The 15,246-nt window shown below is 46.3% G+C and overlaps 1 protein-coding gene across 11 annotated transcripts in view; it reads left to right on the top strand.

The window, feature by feature from the left end:
* The first annotated feature begins 14,320 nt into the window (after window positions 1-14,320).
* NKTR (natural killer cell triggering receptor) overlaps window positions 14,321-15,246 on the top strand; it is a 43,192-nt gene continuing 42,266 nt past the window's right edge. For 4 of the 11 annotated variants that reach the window (XM_075082200.1, XM_075082198.1, XM_075082195.1 and 1 more), the window contains exons 1-2: window positions 14,364-14,445; window positions 14,776-14,870. In XM_075082200.1, coding sequence (XP_074938301.1) covers window positions 14,813-14,870 — 58 coding nt within the window. In that variant the 5' untranslated portion in view covers window positions 14,364-14,445; window positions 14,776-14,812. Of the gene's footprint in view, window positions 14,446-14,497; window positions 14,562-14,592; window positions 14,610-14,775; window positions 14,871-15,246 lie in introns of those variants that run through there. The other 7 variants (XM_075082196.1, XM_075082193.1, XM_075082194.1 and 4 more) reach the window with 5 other exon arrangements.

Raw genomic sequence — 15,246 nt, 5'->3', positions numbered from 1 at the left:
TAAAACTGAAATCCCGGGCAGTCCTTATCAGACAGATCCGTTCTGTCAAACAGTCGTGGGATTTTTCCTTTCCAGTTACATGCGAGGTGGTCTGAAAATTCAACAGTTCTTCATCTGGTATTTAGAGAGAAGAAAAGAGTTTATGTAGCTTAATTTGAGCACTGTGATCATCTTCAATTTTACCATGACCTCTGAAATATATGAGGTTTTCAGGTTCGAAATTCTGGAATAATGGGAAACCTGGGGAAATCCCAGCTTGCTTTCTAAAACAAAGGTAATTTCTACATCTCACAATGGGAGAGCTGAGCAAAAACATGAATCCTTACAGGCACAAAAGAGAAGCACGCCAACCTTCTTTAGTTTAAAAATCTGACAGACTTTAATTCCATTTTAGAATGACGTGGGGCTGGACTCAGGAGATGAGCATCTGGCGATGATGGTATCACAGATGTACACTGGGAGTGGTACAGCAGGAGCAGGTGAGTCATCTGCTACCCAGTTAATACGTTTGCTGATGGGGAAAAGGAGCAGCTTTGCATCAAGTTTACGGAGTGACTCGTCTTAATAAAGCCATGTGAAGGAATGCATGGGAAATATGCCCTGAACACTGAGATAGCACAGGTCAAAGCACTCACAAATAGATTTTCCGGGGAAAAAAAATCACTTGAGTACCAAAACTCTCCCAGTTTCTTGATTTCCTGCAAAAGTACTGTTATTCCACATTGATATTTCACTGTATCTTTTCTACCAAAAGTTCCTTCTGAACCCCAAAGTCTGAATATGAACAGAGAGTGAAACTTTCACATCTTGCTTCTGCATCAGCTAAGACCTCTGCGTAGTCTGATCGAGAGGGCTGCTTCCTGAGTGTCATGGTTTTAGCTGGGATAGAGTTAATTTTCTTCACTGCAGTTGGCTGTGGGGTGAAGGCTTTGGACTTGAAATCCAATAGGGTTTCCCTGCGCCGGTAAAACCGTAGGATGCCCTGCGGTGTGTATCTTCTCTCTTGAGCAAAGGGACGCTTACTCCTAATGGCTGAGATACTGGTCCATACTGGTGGGGAGTAGAATATATCCTCTTCGAGCTGCTGAACCTTCTGGGACAGTGACTCCACAGCCAAGACAAGGGAGGAAGAGAGATTTGCCTCATACTCCCGGAGTTTATCAATCACCTCCGCCACCGTTGGTGCCTCGTCGTCTTTCCAGGACATCACTGCCAATGAGTTCCCATGCGTCGATGGTGCGCTCCGTACAAACTTCCGCCACATGGGTCGTGTGCACTCGGCTTCATCTGGATCTTTGGATGACCGTTGATCGTCCAGGTCACCATAAATCACCTCAAGCACGGCTAGTTCCCTCAGGTACTGGATACCTCTCTCCATGGTCATCCATTTTCCTAGGCGAAATACAATACCTTCCTTGAAGGGGTACCTTTGTCTCACACTGGACAGGAGTCGCCTCCAGAGGCTGAGGGCTTGTTTCCCTGTTCCAATTGCTTTGTCAATGCCCCCTTCCATTTAAAGGGATCCCAGTTGTTTGGCTTCCTTCCCCTCTAATTCCAGGCATGGGAGCAGCCAGGTGACAACATGCTCACCTGAACGACGGCCGAAATCTTTTTGCATATCTCGCAGCTCACTCAAGGATAGGGATCGGGTAGTTTCCATTTCTTGTACGAGTTCTTCCTCCTCCTCTCCTCGTGATGGCCCTGCTTCTTCATCATTTCTTTCTAAATGAGTTGACTTTCTCTTCCAGGATTTCTTCTTCTGTCTAGGGGCGACTGATACTGGCACGGGTTGGTCCTCTGATTCAGCTGCAACGCTTGTCACTGGGGTTGGAGTAGCTGCAGCATCTGTCATGGGGGTTTGATTGGCCTCAGTGCTTCTTGCTTTCCTTGTCCTTGTCCTTTTAGATCCAGAGGCCGTCTCTTCCCCTTAGGGGCACTGAATAGTGTTAAATAGGGCTCGATAGGCACGGGCCAGGCCCCAGTACATTGCAGTGATTTGTATCTCTCTGGAATAGCCTGGGTGACAACATACTTCCTCCAAATATTCTACTAATTTTTCAGGATTCTGCACTTGTTCAGGGATGAAGTCCCACAACACTGGGGGTGCCCACCACCTTAGGCATTTGCCCATGCTATGCCACACACCCTGCCACGCATAGCTATCCAGCCTTGGGGCAGATCTCTGGATGATATTTTTAAATTGCTTATTAACCTTCGACAGAGCTGAAATGGTCTGCCAAAGCAACACCAGCAGTTGCATCTTAACTACCCAAGGATGTTCAAGATACTGAAAAGTTGTTGTAATGAAAGAGGAGGCATTGTAGAAGATGGTAGCTACGGTGCTGTTCTGTATTTCCTCCATAAAAAAGCTCTCAGAGGAGGTATAATTGCTAATTGTCTCCATGAGGTGGTACCCGACCTACAGTAACGGCTTCAATATAAACTTCAAATACCAAATAAAACTCAAGGCCAACGTTTTAAAAACAACTCTCCCAGGCAAAACATCACTAATCACTGCAGAGCACAGCAGACCACAAAAACCAACACCAATCTTTAACAGACACAGCAAATACAGGAGCACGGTGCAGATCAGATAACCTAATATTGAGAACTGAGTCTATGTTGTGACCAGCAGCTGCTATTATCTCAACCCTTTGGCCCCACATTGGGCGCCAAAAAGGACTGTTGTGGTTCAGCCCAGTCGGCAACTAAACACCCCGCAGACGCTCGCTTACTCCCCCCCCCACCGCTGTGGGATGGGGGAGAGAATCGGAAAAGCAAAACAAAAGGAAATAAAAAACTTGTGGGTTGAGATAAGAACAGTTTAATAATTAAAATAAGATAATAATGATAATAATGATGATTATTATAGTAATAATAATAATGATAATATAATTAAAAAAGAGAAAAAGGGAAAAAACCAGAAACACAAACAATACAACCGCCCACCACCGGCCGACTGACACTGCCTGTCCCTGAGCTGCGATCACTGCTTCCCCCGCCAACTCCCCCCAGGTAACACACTGGGCGTGACACCATATGGTATGGAATATCCCTTTGGCCAGTTTGGGTCAGCTCTCTTGGCTGTGCCCCCTCCCCTCCCGGCTTCTTGTGCCCCCGGCAGAGCATGGGGAGCTGGAAAAGCCCTTGACTAGTACAAGCCCTACCCAGCAACAGCCAAAACATCGGTGTGTTATCAACACTATTCTCATACTAAGGCCAAAGCACAGCACTGGGCCAGCTGCAGGGAAGGAAATTAACACTATCCCAGCTGAAACCATGGCACTGAGCGATACCCGCACATCACGTGCATGCTGCAACATAAACACCGGCCAAACAGGAGGATATTTTGTGGGTATTAAGCAGGGAAGAATATGGAAAATGATGATGCACCCACATTTATACAAATCCCAGAAGTCAGGGCGCCAGGCTCAGGAGTGGTTTCAATTTTGTTTTCTCAGTCTTCCTCCAAAGGGCCCACATTTCACTGCCCTCAGCAAATGGTGCCTGTGCTCGTAAATACTGTTTGTCCCAGAAACCTGCCTTCTAGGGTAAAGCTTATCCATCCTACAGCACTCCCGTTACCACTAATCCAAATTAACTGACTCGACGCGGTTTTAGAATATCAGATATCAACAGTGCTTGTAACAGTCCATAAAACTGCAAACGAGAGGCCAGAGCAGTGGGAAAATTATTTGGGAAGTCTGATCAAATAGGGAGAGAACAAAAGGAAATAAAATCCCCGGCCTGAGGAACAGAGGACGGGCTGTGTCAACTGTGTTTGCTGTAAATAATGCAGTGCCTGCACGCTGACTTTTGCAAGCATTGCAATTACTGTCTGGCTGCCCTAAATCTTTGCATTTATCTTGGGAGACTCTCTCTGCTGTGTATGATTTTTCACCACTCTTCCTCTGAGCTGTTTGATCCCCAGCGGTGTTGCTTACGTGCTCGTTATTTTTATAGTTTTCCCCTTCATTTCCCATGTAAACGGGACACCAACAACAAAAAAATGGTGTAGGGAGAGAGTGTGAGTGAGTCCATGCGATGGGTCACTGACAGTTCAGTCAAGGCAAATATCAGGAGGTGGTTTCTGACAGCAAGTTCATCCTACGGTTGTTTGAGAAAAGTCAACAGCAGAGATTGTCTTCAGTGAAGGAAAATGATTGATGTAGTGCTCTGGCAGAGGGGGAAAGGGGAAGAAAATGAAGGCAGAGACACAGTTTTGTTTCAAGAAATGAATTGTTTTCACCTGAGAATTAAGGGGCATGGTTTATTCCCATATGTAGTGCCAGGAGAATTTGACTCGGCTGCATCCTGTCAATGCCGGAAGCGCACGCACAGGAAAACGTGGCCATGTTTAAGAGAGGTGATTAAATCCCTGAAGAATCTCTAAAGATCTCTAAATCTCTAAAGAAGCTTTCCCATGATTTTCCCTGGCTCATATGTTTTACCCAGACCCGAGTGTATCCAATGCTCGGGTCAGGAATGATGTTCGAAACCTTTTTCGGCTGTGTGGGCCCCGCGTTGGGCAGCTCTGCAGGTGTTGGCCAGTAGCACCGAAGCGCCACTTTTCAGAATGTGGGAGGAACATTTAGAGCCAAGCTCTAAAAGCTCTAAAAGCCCAGGGATATCAGTTTATAACCATTTCTATGTTAGCTTATAACAACTAGATTTGTAGATTTTTTTTTTTGTGGCTTTCCATTATAAATTGAACATTAGATAATTTCAAGGTAGAGGTTTTTTTTTCACGTAAAGTCTTTTTTTTTTTTCCTTTTCTACTCCATCCTTGCTGCAGTTAAATGTTTCTTCTCCTAGAATACATGTACGTACTTTCAAGAATTCAGTGCAACCACTGGCACAGGAAGATATTGAAGCATTTTTAGGATACACAAGTAGGATGCTAAAGGTACGGGTGATCAGGACATTAAGTTTTGTAGTCTTAAAGCTGCTGAATCCACCCTCAGAGTCCATGAGGGCGGATTGCCGGTGTTTTTTGCAGCCAGTGTTTTCATTGATCTTGGTTTATGTTTACAGACACTGTGTGATTATATCACTCCTTCATTTACCCAGATACATTAACGCTTCCACATCTGACTAGTCAGACGCTAACTGGCAGCGATGGCTGCACGGCTGGATTTTCTCTCATCCTGTTCCTTAATTCACCATTAATACTTCGTTATTATTGTGACAGTAAAAAGCTTAGTTATTCATTATTACTCTCACAAAGGCCAGACAGTTACCCCAGATAAACACTTGACAGATTTGAGCACCGGGACTAAAAGTAATAGGGTGTAGCAGAATGTAACACAGCTGATTTCCCAGCTGATCTATAATCCTCCATCAGATTTATTTTTGGCTGACTGACAGATGCGTACAAGTCAGTCAGGATCCCTTTGCCGAGCTGTAGGTACAGAACACCTCTCCTAGATGACACCCCTGTGGTTCGGGTTCATCCTACTTAACCTACCTGAGGGACCTACAGGTGAAGTTCCGTGAAATTCCTGAGCCTCTAGCAGCTTGCTGCTGCCAAAAGCGGTGCTCCTGCTCTCTCCTCCTTTACTCCCAGCTCGTCAGATCAGCAAAAAAATATCTGTTTGGAGGGCGGTCTTGTGTTTGTGGGTTTATTTAATTTCTTTTTATTGGTTGGGGCGGTTTTCTGCTGGTTTCGGTCGTTTATACAGGGTCAGACAAGTGCCATCGGCAGAGCAGAAGTGGTGGGAGGTTGGGACTGTGAAAGGCAGTCGATAGATGGGCTGACTTGTTTGAGGAAATCTTACTAAGAGATGCGATTTCCGTGCATAAAGTTAGAAGGATGGATACTTAAATGTATCAGAACAAAGGGTATAGGGCGAAGTCTATTTATTCACATAAAACCTAGGCTGCACGGTGGAAGGGTTAGTTCCCAGGGAGATTTCTGCCCGTACTTTCGCTGCAGCTGGAGCCATGGAGTGGGAAGGGGTTGGCAGCCTCGCCCACACTCCCATCGTGCAAACTTGGCATCAGGATTGATAGGCTTCTCCTCTCCTCTTTTTCCCCCCCTGCCAGCAAATCCACTCTGGTTATACCAAGGGAAGTCTTGAGTTATGTGCAGAAGCTTGAAGGCTCCATTTTGGAAACCTCCGTGTGGTTTCGTATGTGGGCAGCCCTAATTTCTTGCACTGGGAGAGAATTTTGCTGTGCGCTGTACGGGGAGCAGGACCGGAGGGTAGCTGCTCCCTGACTTGAAGCATTCCCCTCTCTCTCTTGGTCCTCACTGCAAAACTGCCCTTGCTGCTGTATTTTAAACCGATCGAACTGAAAGATGCCGCAATTACCATCTTTATATCACAGAAGTTCAATGTTAGAAGTGCAGTTAGAGTGTATTTTAAATCGTAAGCAATTACCATTTGTTTATAGCAACAACTGCGGCCCATTAAACGAATACACCAGCACAACCGAACGGGTATCTGCGATTATTGTGTGCCCCTAAACTAGAGCAAGCCTGTGGCGTTCTAGCCTGCATTTCAAGCGCGAGCTGGAGTAAACAGCAAGCCATTTTACTTATATTTTGGGAGCTAGAATTTAGAGTCTAAAGTAAATACCAAACCGTTTTATTTATATGTTTACATTCAGGATTTACTTTAAGCTCCTGCCATATCATAAGACAAACTCTTCCTATGCAGAGGCATAAACAAGATTCTCACTAAATCACGCTGGCAGTTTTATATGTCTCTGTCCTCCAAGATCTTTTAGTATCAAATTGAGTGAGGCCAAAGCTTCTGAACTCCGAGCACAAATATTTCGCGGTTGTTGCAGAAAAGAGAAATTGTTGCTCCCAAACAGATCGATGTAGCGTCCTCTCTCTGACAGTGGTCAGTGTTGAATCTTTCAGAAGCCAATATAAATCCTCCCCTTCCAACCTCCTCTGACCGTAAGTGCACACAATGCACCTAATTGTTCCATCCAGAAAAATAATATCTTCCTGACCTAAAGCAATATAGCTTTATTTATATCAGTGTTAACATTTGTCCTGACGGTTATTACTAACACTGTTACCAGGAGGCACCGCATATTTTATTAATATTCTTCTCTAAACTCACTGTGCCAGTCAAGGACTTCTGGCAACCCTTCATTCCCCGGCAAGTTCTTCCTGTAGGAACCTCCCACTTCTTTGCTGGAACTCCCTGCATGAATCCATCCCTCTCCCTCATCCCAGCGACTCTGCCCGTATCCACAAGGCAGAATTTGTCTACGTCCTCTTGTGTTACCGGGATTCTCCGTTCCTCCCCCAGTTTCAGGGGCAGGTGACTGTTCCCTTTTGCCTAGTCTGATGTACTGAGAATTACTCGCCTCGCTGCAGCCATGGCTCTGCCAACCACCCAGCTTTTTTCCTTATTGGCCCCGTTCTCGCTGTTATCATCCCTCTGCTTTGGAGCCTCAGCTGCAAATTCACAGATTTAACACCAGAACAAAGCGATGTATTAATTAGCCTGACCTCCCAGATGGTGGGGACCACTACATTTCACCCAGATCACTTTGCGTTGTGACTTAAATTCTGTATTTTTAAAGCGCTGCCTGGATTGAGATGTACCTGATGTTGCTTTGTGCCGAGTCAGCTCGGCTTCAATATGATTTACTGGTTCAGGAGCGGCAACGCATACAAATGGAGCTGTACTTGTTCTGGGGCCAGTTTGGGTCTAGCAGCGATGCAGCTGCCTTGAAAGTGTGCTGAGCCTGGGCTGGTAAACCCCCGCCAGAGCTTAGCTGGTTTCGCCTGGAACCAGCTCAAGCATCTCTGTGCCACAAGTCACGCTCCTGGAAACACTGACTTTGGGAGGACAGTGACAAGGTGCTACGTGAAGTCATTTCTGGCTCGGGACACAGCAATTTTTCTCCGATGAATCTCTGCTGGTGGTAGACTGGTCTGCAGAGCTACTCTGATGTCTCTGCTCCACGATCCCCAGCGTGGGCACTGCCCTGAACCTCTGCTAGGCTGCGTACGTTTAGTTTGCAGCTGAACTAACAAACCCTCCTGCAATCCACAGTGCCGGCAAGCATGGTGCAGAGCCGTCCAGACTGCATGAGCTAAAACTAACGAGCTCTGAAGTACCTGAGCTGACTCAGTCTCAAGCATTTCAAGCATATTTTGTTGCATAACAGTGTGTCCTCGGATGGTGCTCAGGGAGAACGTCGAGCTGCGGTTTATACATCTTTAATGCAAAGGTAAAAAGGTAAACTAAACTTTAGAGTAAAAAAGGAAAAAAAAAACCTAAGGGATGGGAATCATGGTGCCATTTTCCTCTCAAAAAGCTATGAATTTAATATTAGTTTGACTCAGAGTGATGCTGGAGATGTTACGTTTCATGCCCAGCTCCTTACAGCGTTGGTTGCCGGCCCTCAGCAGCATGTATGATTGTTTCCTTTTTTTTTTTCCATTTGTTCAGTACCACTTTTGATTTCTAATCCCTACCTCAGTGTCACCTCTGAATACGGGTACGCCTTCAGGCAAAATTGCCTTATTTCTTTTACTGACATAAGATCGATATAGGCTGTCGAAGTACCTACCAAAAGACCTTTGTTGTCATTCGTTCCAAGAGCTCATAATTTAATACACGCCAAGAGAAACAGATGGGAGATTGCGAGAACGCGGTAACACAAACAGTCTAATTTTATTGTGAGGGTAAAAACTCACGTGTGTTGCTGTTACGTAGCGGGGCCCACTCGTTGGTTTCCACACAAGACTCCCCATGAAAAAACACACCTCGTCTCATTAACCTCCGCACCCTCCTGTGGCACCAAGTTTCACTGGCTAATTATATGCTGTAGAAAAGAATCCCTTTTTTTTTTTTTGATCTAATTTAAGTGTTATTGTATGGGTAAATCAAGCCTGATATGAAGTAGGCTTCACCCTTTGGATAAAGAATAGCTTTGATTACTAGCAAGACTTAATTTTCTTTCAACAGCCCTGAGTTGTAACCCCCTGAAGTAAATGGAAAAAGAATTTAATTGCACTGGGTTTGGAACAGGCCAAATGTGATCTTGAGACCTACATGATACAGCAACCCACACGTCAGACATCTGGCACTTACTGATTAAAGAAATATGAAATCATCGACCTCTTTCTCTACAAGCAGTGAAGGAAGAGTGAAATGGAGATATTTTTGTAAAATTATTTGGGGAGAACTCAGATACTAATGAAGTAACTGAAGGGAGCAAGGAGATGGAAGATTGTAGAGGTAGGAATCAGCCTGGAGCAGCTGGGAGAATGATAGGGAAAACTACATTAAGTGATGTTCCAGCTTCTGAACTCACTCATATTCAGGTTTCTTGACAGCATTTGCTCTTCTGGATGAGAAGTTGGCACCGTTGAGATTTATGCCAGATCAGCCAGAGAGACTGAAGCTGTTTGTTTATCCAGGGAGAGTGCAGGCAGCCAGAGGAGGAGACCTCTAGTCCCCCAGACCTGCCTCTCAGCAACTGCCTGACTTTATTTCTAGTCTCAGCAAACTGCTGGTAATAATCCACCTACATCATGTTCATTTAAAGTCCCAGGTACCAGTTCACATGAAATACAGGTATCAGGGCCTAAAGAAGCTATACGTACAGGAATATACCCTGCCCCATTAAGCAATTTCCCATGTAATGGATTAATGGTTTGCTTAGGTTTCTATCATGCTGGGGCAGTCATTAACAAATTCTGTTTGCTGCCTGGGTAGCAGATGGCTCCACCTGCTCGAGCCAGGGACAGAAACACCCCAAGAGCTGTAGGGCAGGATGGGGGAAAGCTCAGTAATCCTTTAAGAAGTGCGTTAACGGTTCAGGAATTAATTGGGTTATGGTTCACAGGAAATCCTCGGGGGAAGGGAAGCGTGAACGAAGAGAACCGCAGGGAGCATTTGGATGTGTGAGGTTACAAGTACCCCTATAATCTGCCCAAGGGTGCGTGTGCCCCCACATCAGTGCTCCTCTGCAGCAAAAGCAAGTCCTCTGACAAAAGTTTTGCTTGAGACATGAATTTCAGTTATGGGACAGCTGTGTCAGCGTCCTAAGAGTTTGTGAGGGAGCAAAAGAGAGGGAAATTTATTGAAGCTGGCTCAGCACATGGGTGGCTATAATCCGGTCTTCTTTTACTTCTGTGCCCCTGTCTCTATGAAGTTATTAATGGCATTGTTAGTATGGTAATAATAGTAAATATAATCTTTCTTTACTTTTACCTAATGTTCATGTTCGGTGAAAAAATTATTTCAAAAGATCCAGCTTTCCATTCCTACGGGCGGGCTTGCTGGACCGCTCACGTGCTGGACTCTGGGGCAGCCGAAGGGTAACAGATTGATTCCCGAGTAACTCTCACCGGCGCTTTGAGTAGCCCTTAATGCACGGCACCAGAGGGGAAAGCTTCCGTCAAAGGCAAGCGCGTACCTCTGGGGACTACTGAGCCCCCAGATCTCCTGCTGCACTTGGATCATCCTCCTCTCTATGTCCCTTAGTTCCCAGTTTACTCAGTGCTGTCAAAATAGGTACCGTTAACTGCTTCCGAGGCTCTATAAAAGCCCAGAGTTCGAATGTTTTTGGTAATGTGGCCAGGAGCTTCTCGCTAGCCATGATCTTCAACATCTTGGCATTGAGATGTAGATGACATGGCGTGGATTTTGACCAGCAGCCTAGAGCTGACAGATTTTACTGTTTATTACTTATCCCCAAGCCATTTACTTCCCTTTAACACGCTAAACTCCGCACTCGAGCACTGACATGGGTATTTTTTAATTAAGCACCTTTTCACTGTTTAAGTTTGCTTAACAGATAAGCGCCTGTCGGCTTTTCACTTTTAACTTCTTGTTTGCTCAGCAGCGAGGCTTTTCATAATTAAAGCCCCTTTTCAGTTATTCTGGTCTGTGATATTTATTCTTCAGAAAAAATACAGGAGAAATGGTTTTGCGTGGCTGAACGATTGAAGGAAACACCTCAGGTGCTCGTCTGTCCTTCAGTAACACGTTTTTAAATTTAACCGTAGAATTTTCTGGTTCTTTTATCCACCGTCTCCCCGTGTTCAGAACTTCGATGACCCCCATGAACAGCTCTGAGTCACTTCTCCTCCTGATGTCAACACTTCGCAGCCGTTCGCAGCAGAGGAGAATCTGCGCAGAGCGGCTACAGAGCGAGATCTCGAATAAGAAGCCGTGAATTTGTCTCCCAGAAGTATTTTGAGCGCCGCCCCCCCAACTGAAACACCCCAGATAATGAAACGCTAGGTTGAAAATTCCTTCTCCTCCTTATCTAACGAACGTGCGTGCAAATCACAAACTAGGTAAGAAAGTATTTGGCCCACGAGGAGCAGGCCAGAGGTTTTTCAGACACTAAGCCCTGTATAATATCACAGTTGACAAATAAAAATGTAACTCCAATGGCAACATCTAACATAGCATGAGAAAGAACCGACCAACAACTTGCTGCTCATAAAAAAAAGCCTGTTGTCAATTTCAGACTCAAGTTCTATGTATGGAATTTGCAAAAGGAGAAGGAAAAGCCTCTAGAAATACCAAAACAGAAGCTGGGTAGTTCGAGCTTTCACGGCCACAGGTAGACTAATAATTATTAGGGCAATCAAAGACCCTTTGGAAAATGATGACTGTGTTCTAATTCAAGCAGTTTCACGCTGACGTGCACGTAGGTTGCGTAACTGTGCAGCAGTGGCTTTTGCACCCTCCTACTTTTCGAACTCCTGTAGCCAAGCAGGCTCTGTCTCGGAAAAGAATGCAACTTTTAGCCAAGATTTGTCAATGTGAATTCTTGGGCCTTAAAAAGTACCCCCGAGAAATCTCTGAAGTTGATTTTAGGTAGAATAAAGTTGGGTCCGCTGATCTTGGTGCACGCAAAAGTTGTCTATAGGATTGGAACATTGCTGGGGAAATTTTAGCCTATAAAAGGGGGGCATTTCACAAATTTATGCTTTATCAAAAACTAGTATTATACAGAAGCAATTATTCCTAACTCTACTGCTTTGCCACACAGACCTTAATCCCCCTCAAGCAGCCAACATCCACAGCCACTGAAATCAATGGGGACTTTGTCACTGGTTTCAGCGGGCACAGGATGTGACCAGAACAGCATCTGCAGCAGTTCCCGGATAGGAACACTAGGAAAAAAAAATCTTCATTTGTAACCAAATATTTCACGTTTCAAAAGCCTGGCCTCAGATGTGCTTTGGAAACTTTTTTTTTTTGGGATATGTCTTTCTTCCACCAAGCTGCATATTTATCAGTTCTAGTCCTAGGGATGATCTTAAGAGCTTATCTCCCAGGGGATCACAGCTTCTTTCTAATTTGCTTCTTTATTAAAACAATCCGGGCTTGAAATTAACTTTTTTTTTATTGCTCACAATCTTTGGTGCTTGCATGAAGAGCAAGTGTAGAACATTTCCACGTCTTTTTTGAGTCTTATTTCTTCGCACATCTGCCTTTAGCAAGTTCATCTTCTGAAAACAGAAAAGCAGGAGACTGCAGGTAAAAGGGAAATAGTTTATAGCTGAAATAGTTTAGGAGAAAAAAAAAAACCAAATTCATAAAAACCCAAATATATTATATTTATTGTTTGGGAAGATTAAGGAAATCAAGGAGACGTGTTTTCAAATTTTAATTTTGGAAACAAATTCCTTTGGACTTGCCGTAACTCACCTGATTTCTCATAGCTTTGTTTCTCGTTTTACTGTTTTAAAGTGAGGCAACTAAAACACTTCTACTTTATAAGAACATTTCACAGCTGAATAATTTAGGGCCAGACTGAGCTACATTTTTTCACGTGTGTGATAGCTTACCATGCAAATATCCCCAAAGGCCCAGCAAACCTATGTGACAACTCCAAAGACAGGCTTCCTTAGGGACAATCACGTGTTATTAGAGATAATAAAGAATGACAGAATCTGGCTGTTAAAACTTCGTGAGATGCTCAAACACTAGTGACAGCAGCCGTTAAAGCTGTAGATAAATTACATCTAAAACAATCTCACTTTGCTGAATTCCTAACTTCTGAAATATCCTTTGATTTCAGTATTGCAACTCTTTATTCTCAGCACTTTTTTTTTTTAATTGAAGACCTCTGAATTTCTCCTCAGATAAGGACATAACCACAGATACTGCTGGCATAATAAAATTACTGCAATGAGTTCTGGTCTGTGCAACTTTTAGAAAGCATTCAGAAACGGTTTGCTTCTCGGGTGGCGAGGACTGAATAAGAGTGTCCTCACTGCTTAGAAGGTGACAAAACTTCATCCTGGAAGTAATAAAAGACTTTTTTTTTTTTTTTCACCAAGCAGTGAGGCTGTGGTTCAGCTGGAGGGGCTGTGGGGGCTGTAGGGTGGCACAGTGTACGCGGGGTGCATGCCATGCCGGAGCAGCCGCCTTCCTCTGCCTTCCCAGAAAACCCGCCTCTGTCAGGATGAGAACAAAGTTACTGTTACAGGATTCATTACATAAATTAAATTAATATGAGGGGCTACTCAACAAGCCGCTTTAATTAAGCTGCTGGACATCCTCAGTGTGAAGTAACTTGGCCTGAAGAATGTGGTAGGCTGAGGGTATATAGATTTCATACTTCCTCCTGAAGAGTTTGACACTTCAGTGATTGCTAAAGTTACCATTTCCACACTCTGGGATGGTCCAACATCCCAAACTCAGAAAAAATAACCCGACGGCCTGCTGCAATAATTACAATTTCTTTGGTTTAAATTTTCGTGGGGTCCTAAGCTGTGGCTGGTTAAGTTTACGCAGGGCTGAGGCTCAGGAAGGGACAGGATCATCCCACGCTGGCCCCTGGAGCGGCCTTGTTTTCACGGCAAAGAACCAGAGCCGTCCAAGTACGAATGCATTGCGGCGAGTGCTTTTCCACACAAAAATCTTCCTAAGTTATTTTTTGTGCTTCCCTTCAGAGGGAGACACCTCCGCAAAACCGCTCGGGCTTCTCCAATTAAAGGGGTGAAGCACCGAGGTTGTGGAGGGGGATCCCTCAGCTCCAGGGGCACGGTGGCTCGGGGTGAGGGCGGCGAGGGGCGATGCCCCCCCGACGGGGGCTCAGGATGTGGTTTATTCAGTCAAACACCGTCCGTCCGCGACGGGGAAAGGGACGGGGAGAGGCTCGTCCCGCGGCGCTCCGAAGGGCGCGGAGCTGCCGGCCCTGAGGCGAAGCACCCGCTCCCCCCCGCCCCCCCGCTCCTCCTCCTCCTCCTCCTCCTCTTCCTCCTCCCCTCACAGCGCCGCGCCGGCGGCGGGAAAGCGCGGCGGGGGCGGGGAGAGGCGGGGCCGCGGCGGGCCGGGCCGCGCCGTACCGGGGCGGGGCGGGACGGGCCATCGGGTCCGTCGGTTAATGGCGCTCGGTGCCGGCGGTCCCGGCCGTGCCCGCAGGCGGGGCGGGGAGGGGGAGGCTGAGGGGGGCGCGGCGCGGCGTGGCGAGGGAACAAAGCGCCGGAGCTGCCAGGTAAGGCCGCGGCCGCCCCGTGCCGGGGGAGGGGATGGGGTAGGGCGGGCAGCGCTGACGGGCCACCCCCCTCCCGCCATATCGGCTGTTTGTGAGAGGAACAAATTCACCTCAGGGTGAGTTTCCCCCGCCGGCCCTCCCGGAGCCCCGCCGTGGGGGTGAAGGTGTCGCCTCGAGTTTTTGGCAGGGCCGCGGCGGTGTAATTTCACCCCCGGGTGGAGGGAGGGAGGGAGGGAGGGAGGGGAGAGCGGGCGTGAGGCGGGGGCCGCGGCGGCGGGGGCGGCGGTGCGCGGCCGCTCCCCACCCAGGGCGCCTCTCCTTTGTGTCCAGGTGGCGAGGACGGGGGGCCGCGGGGCTGCCCGCGGCCATGGGGGTGCAGGACCGGCCCCAGTGCTTCTTCGAGATAGAAATCAACCGCGAACCAGGTAAGGCTCGCGTCTCTGCCCGACCCTTCGCCTCAAGTGCTGTGCTTGATTTGTTTGGGGTGTTTTTTTACCACGTTTTTGCCTTAATAATTCACTCAAGCTATTGGCAATGAGTTTGACCGTTGATGTGTTATCTCTGACTTAGTTTTTAGTAACTTTCGACCTTTACTGGGGTGCTGGATGCTTTTTATTTTCCTTTGAAATTGATTCTTCTTCCTATACATAGGTTCGGTAAAGCTAACACTATTCTGAAGATAAAAAGCATCGTGTATTAGAAGTGCTTTCTGGGTTTGTACTATACATTTACAGCAGTATAAACTGTGGAAAATTGGGGCAAGTTGTGAGGGAGCTGGAGAGGTACTCCTAGAAGTATTTT

The sequence above is a fragment of the Phalacrocorax aristotelis genome, chromosome 2, assembly GCF_949628215.1.
Source record: "Phalacrocorax aristotelis chromosome 2, bGulAri2.1, whole genome shotgun sequence".
Classification (NCBI taxonomy): Eukaryota; Metazoa; Chordata; class Aves; order Suliformes; family Phalacrocoracidae; genus Phalacrocorax; species Phalacrocorax aristotelis.
Note: the sequence above shows the minus strand (reverse complement) of the source record. Positions and strands in the feature narration are given on the sequence as shown.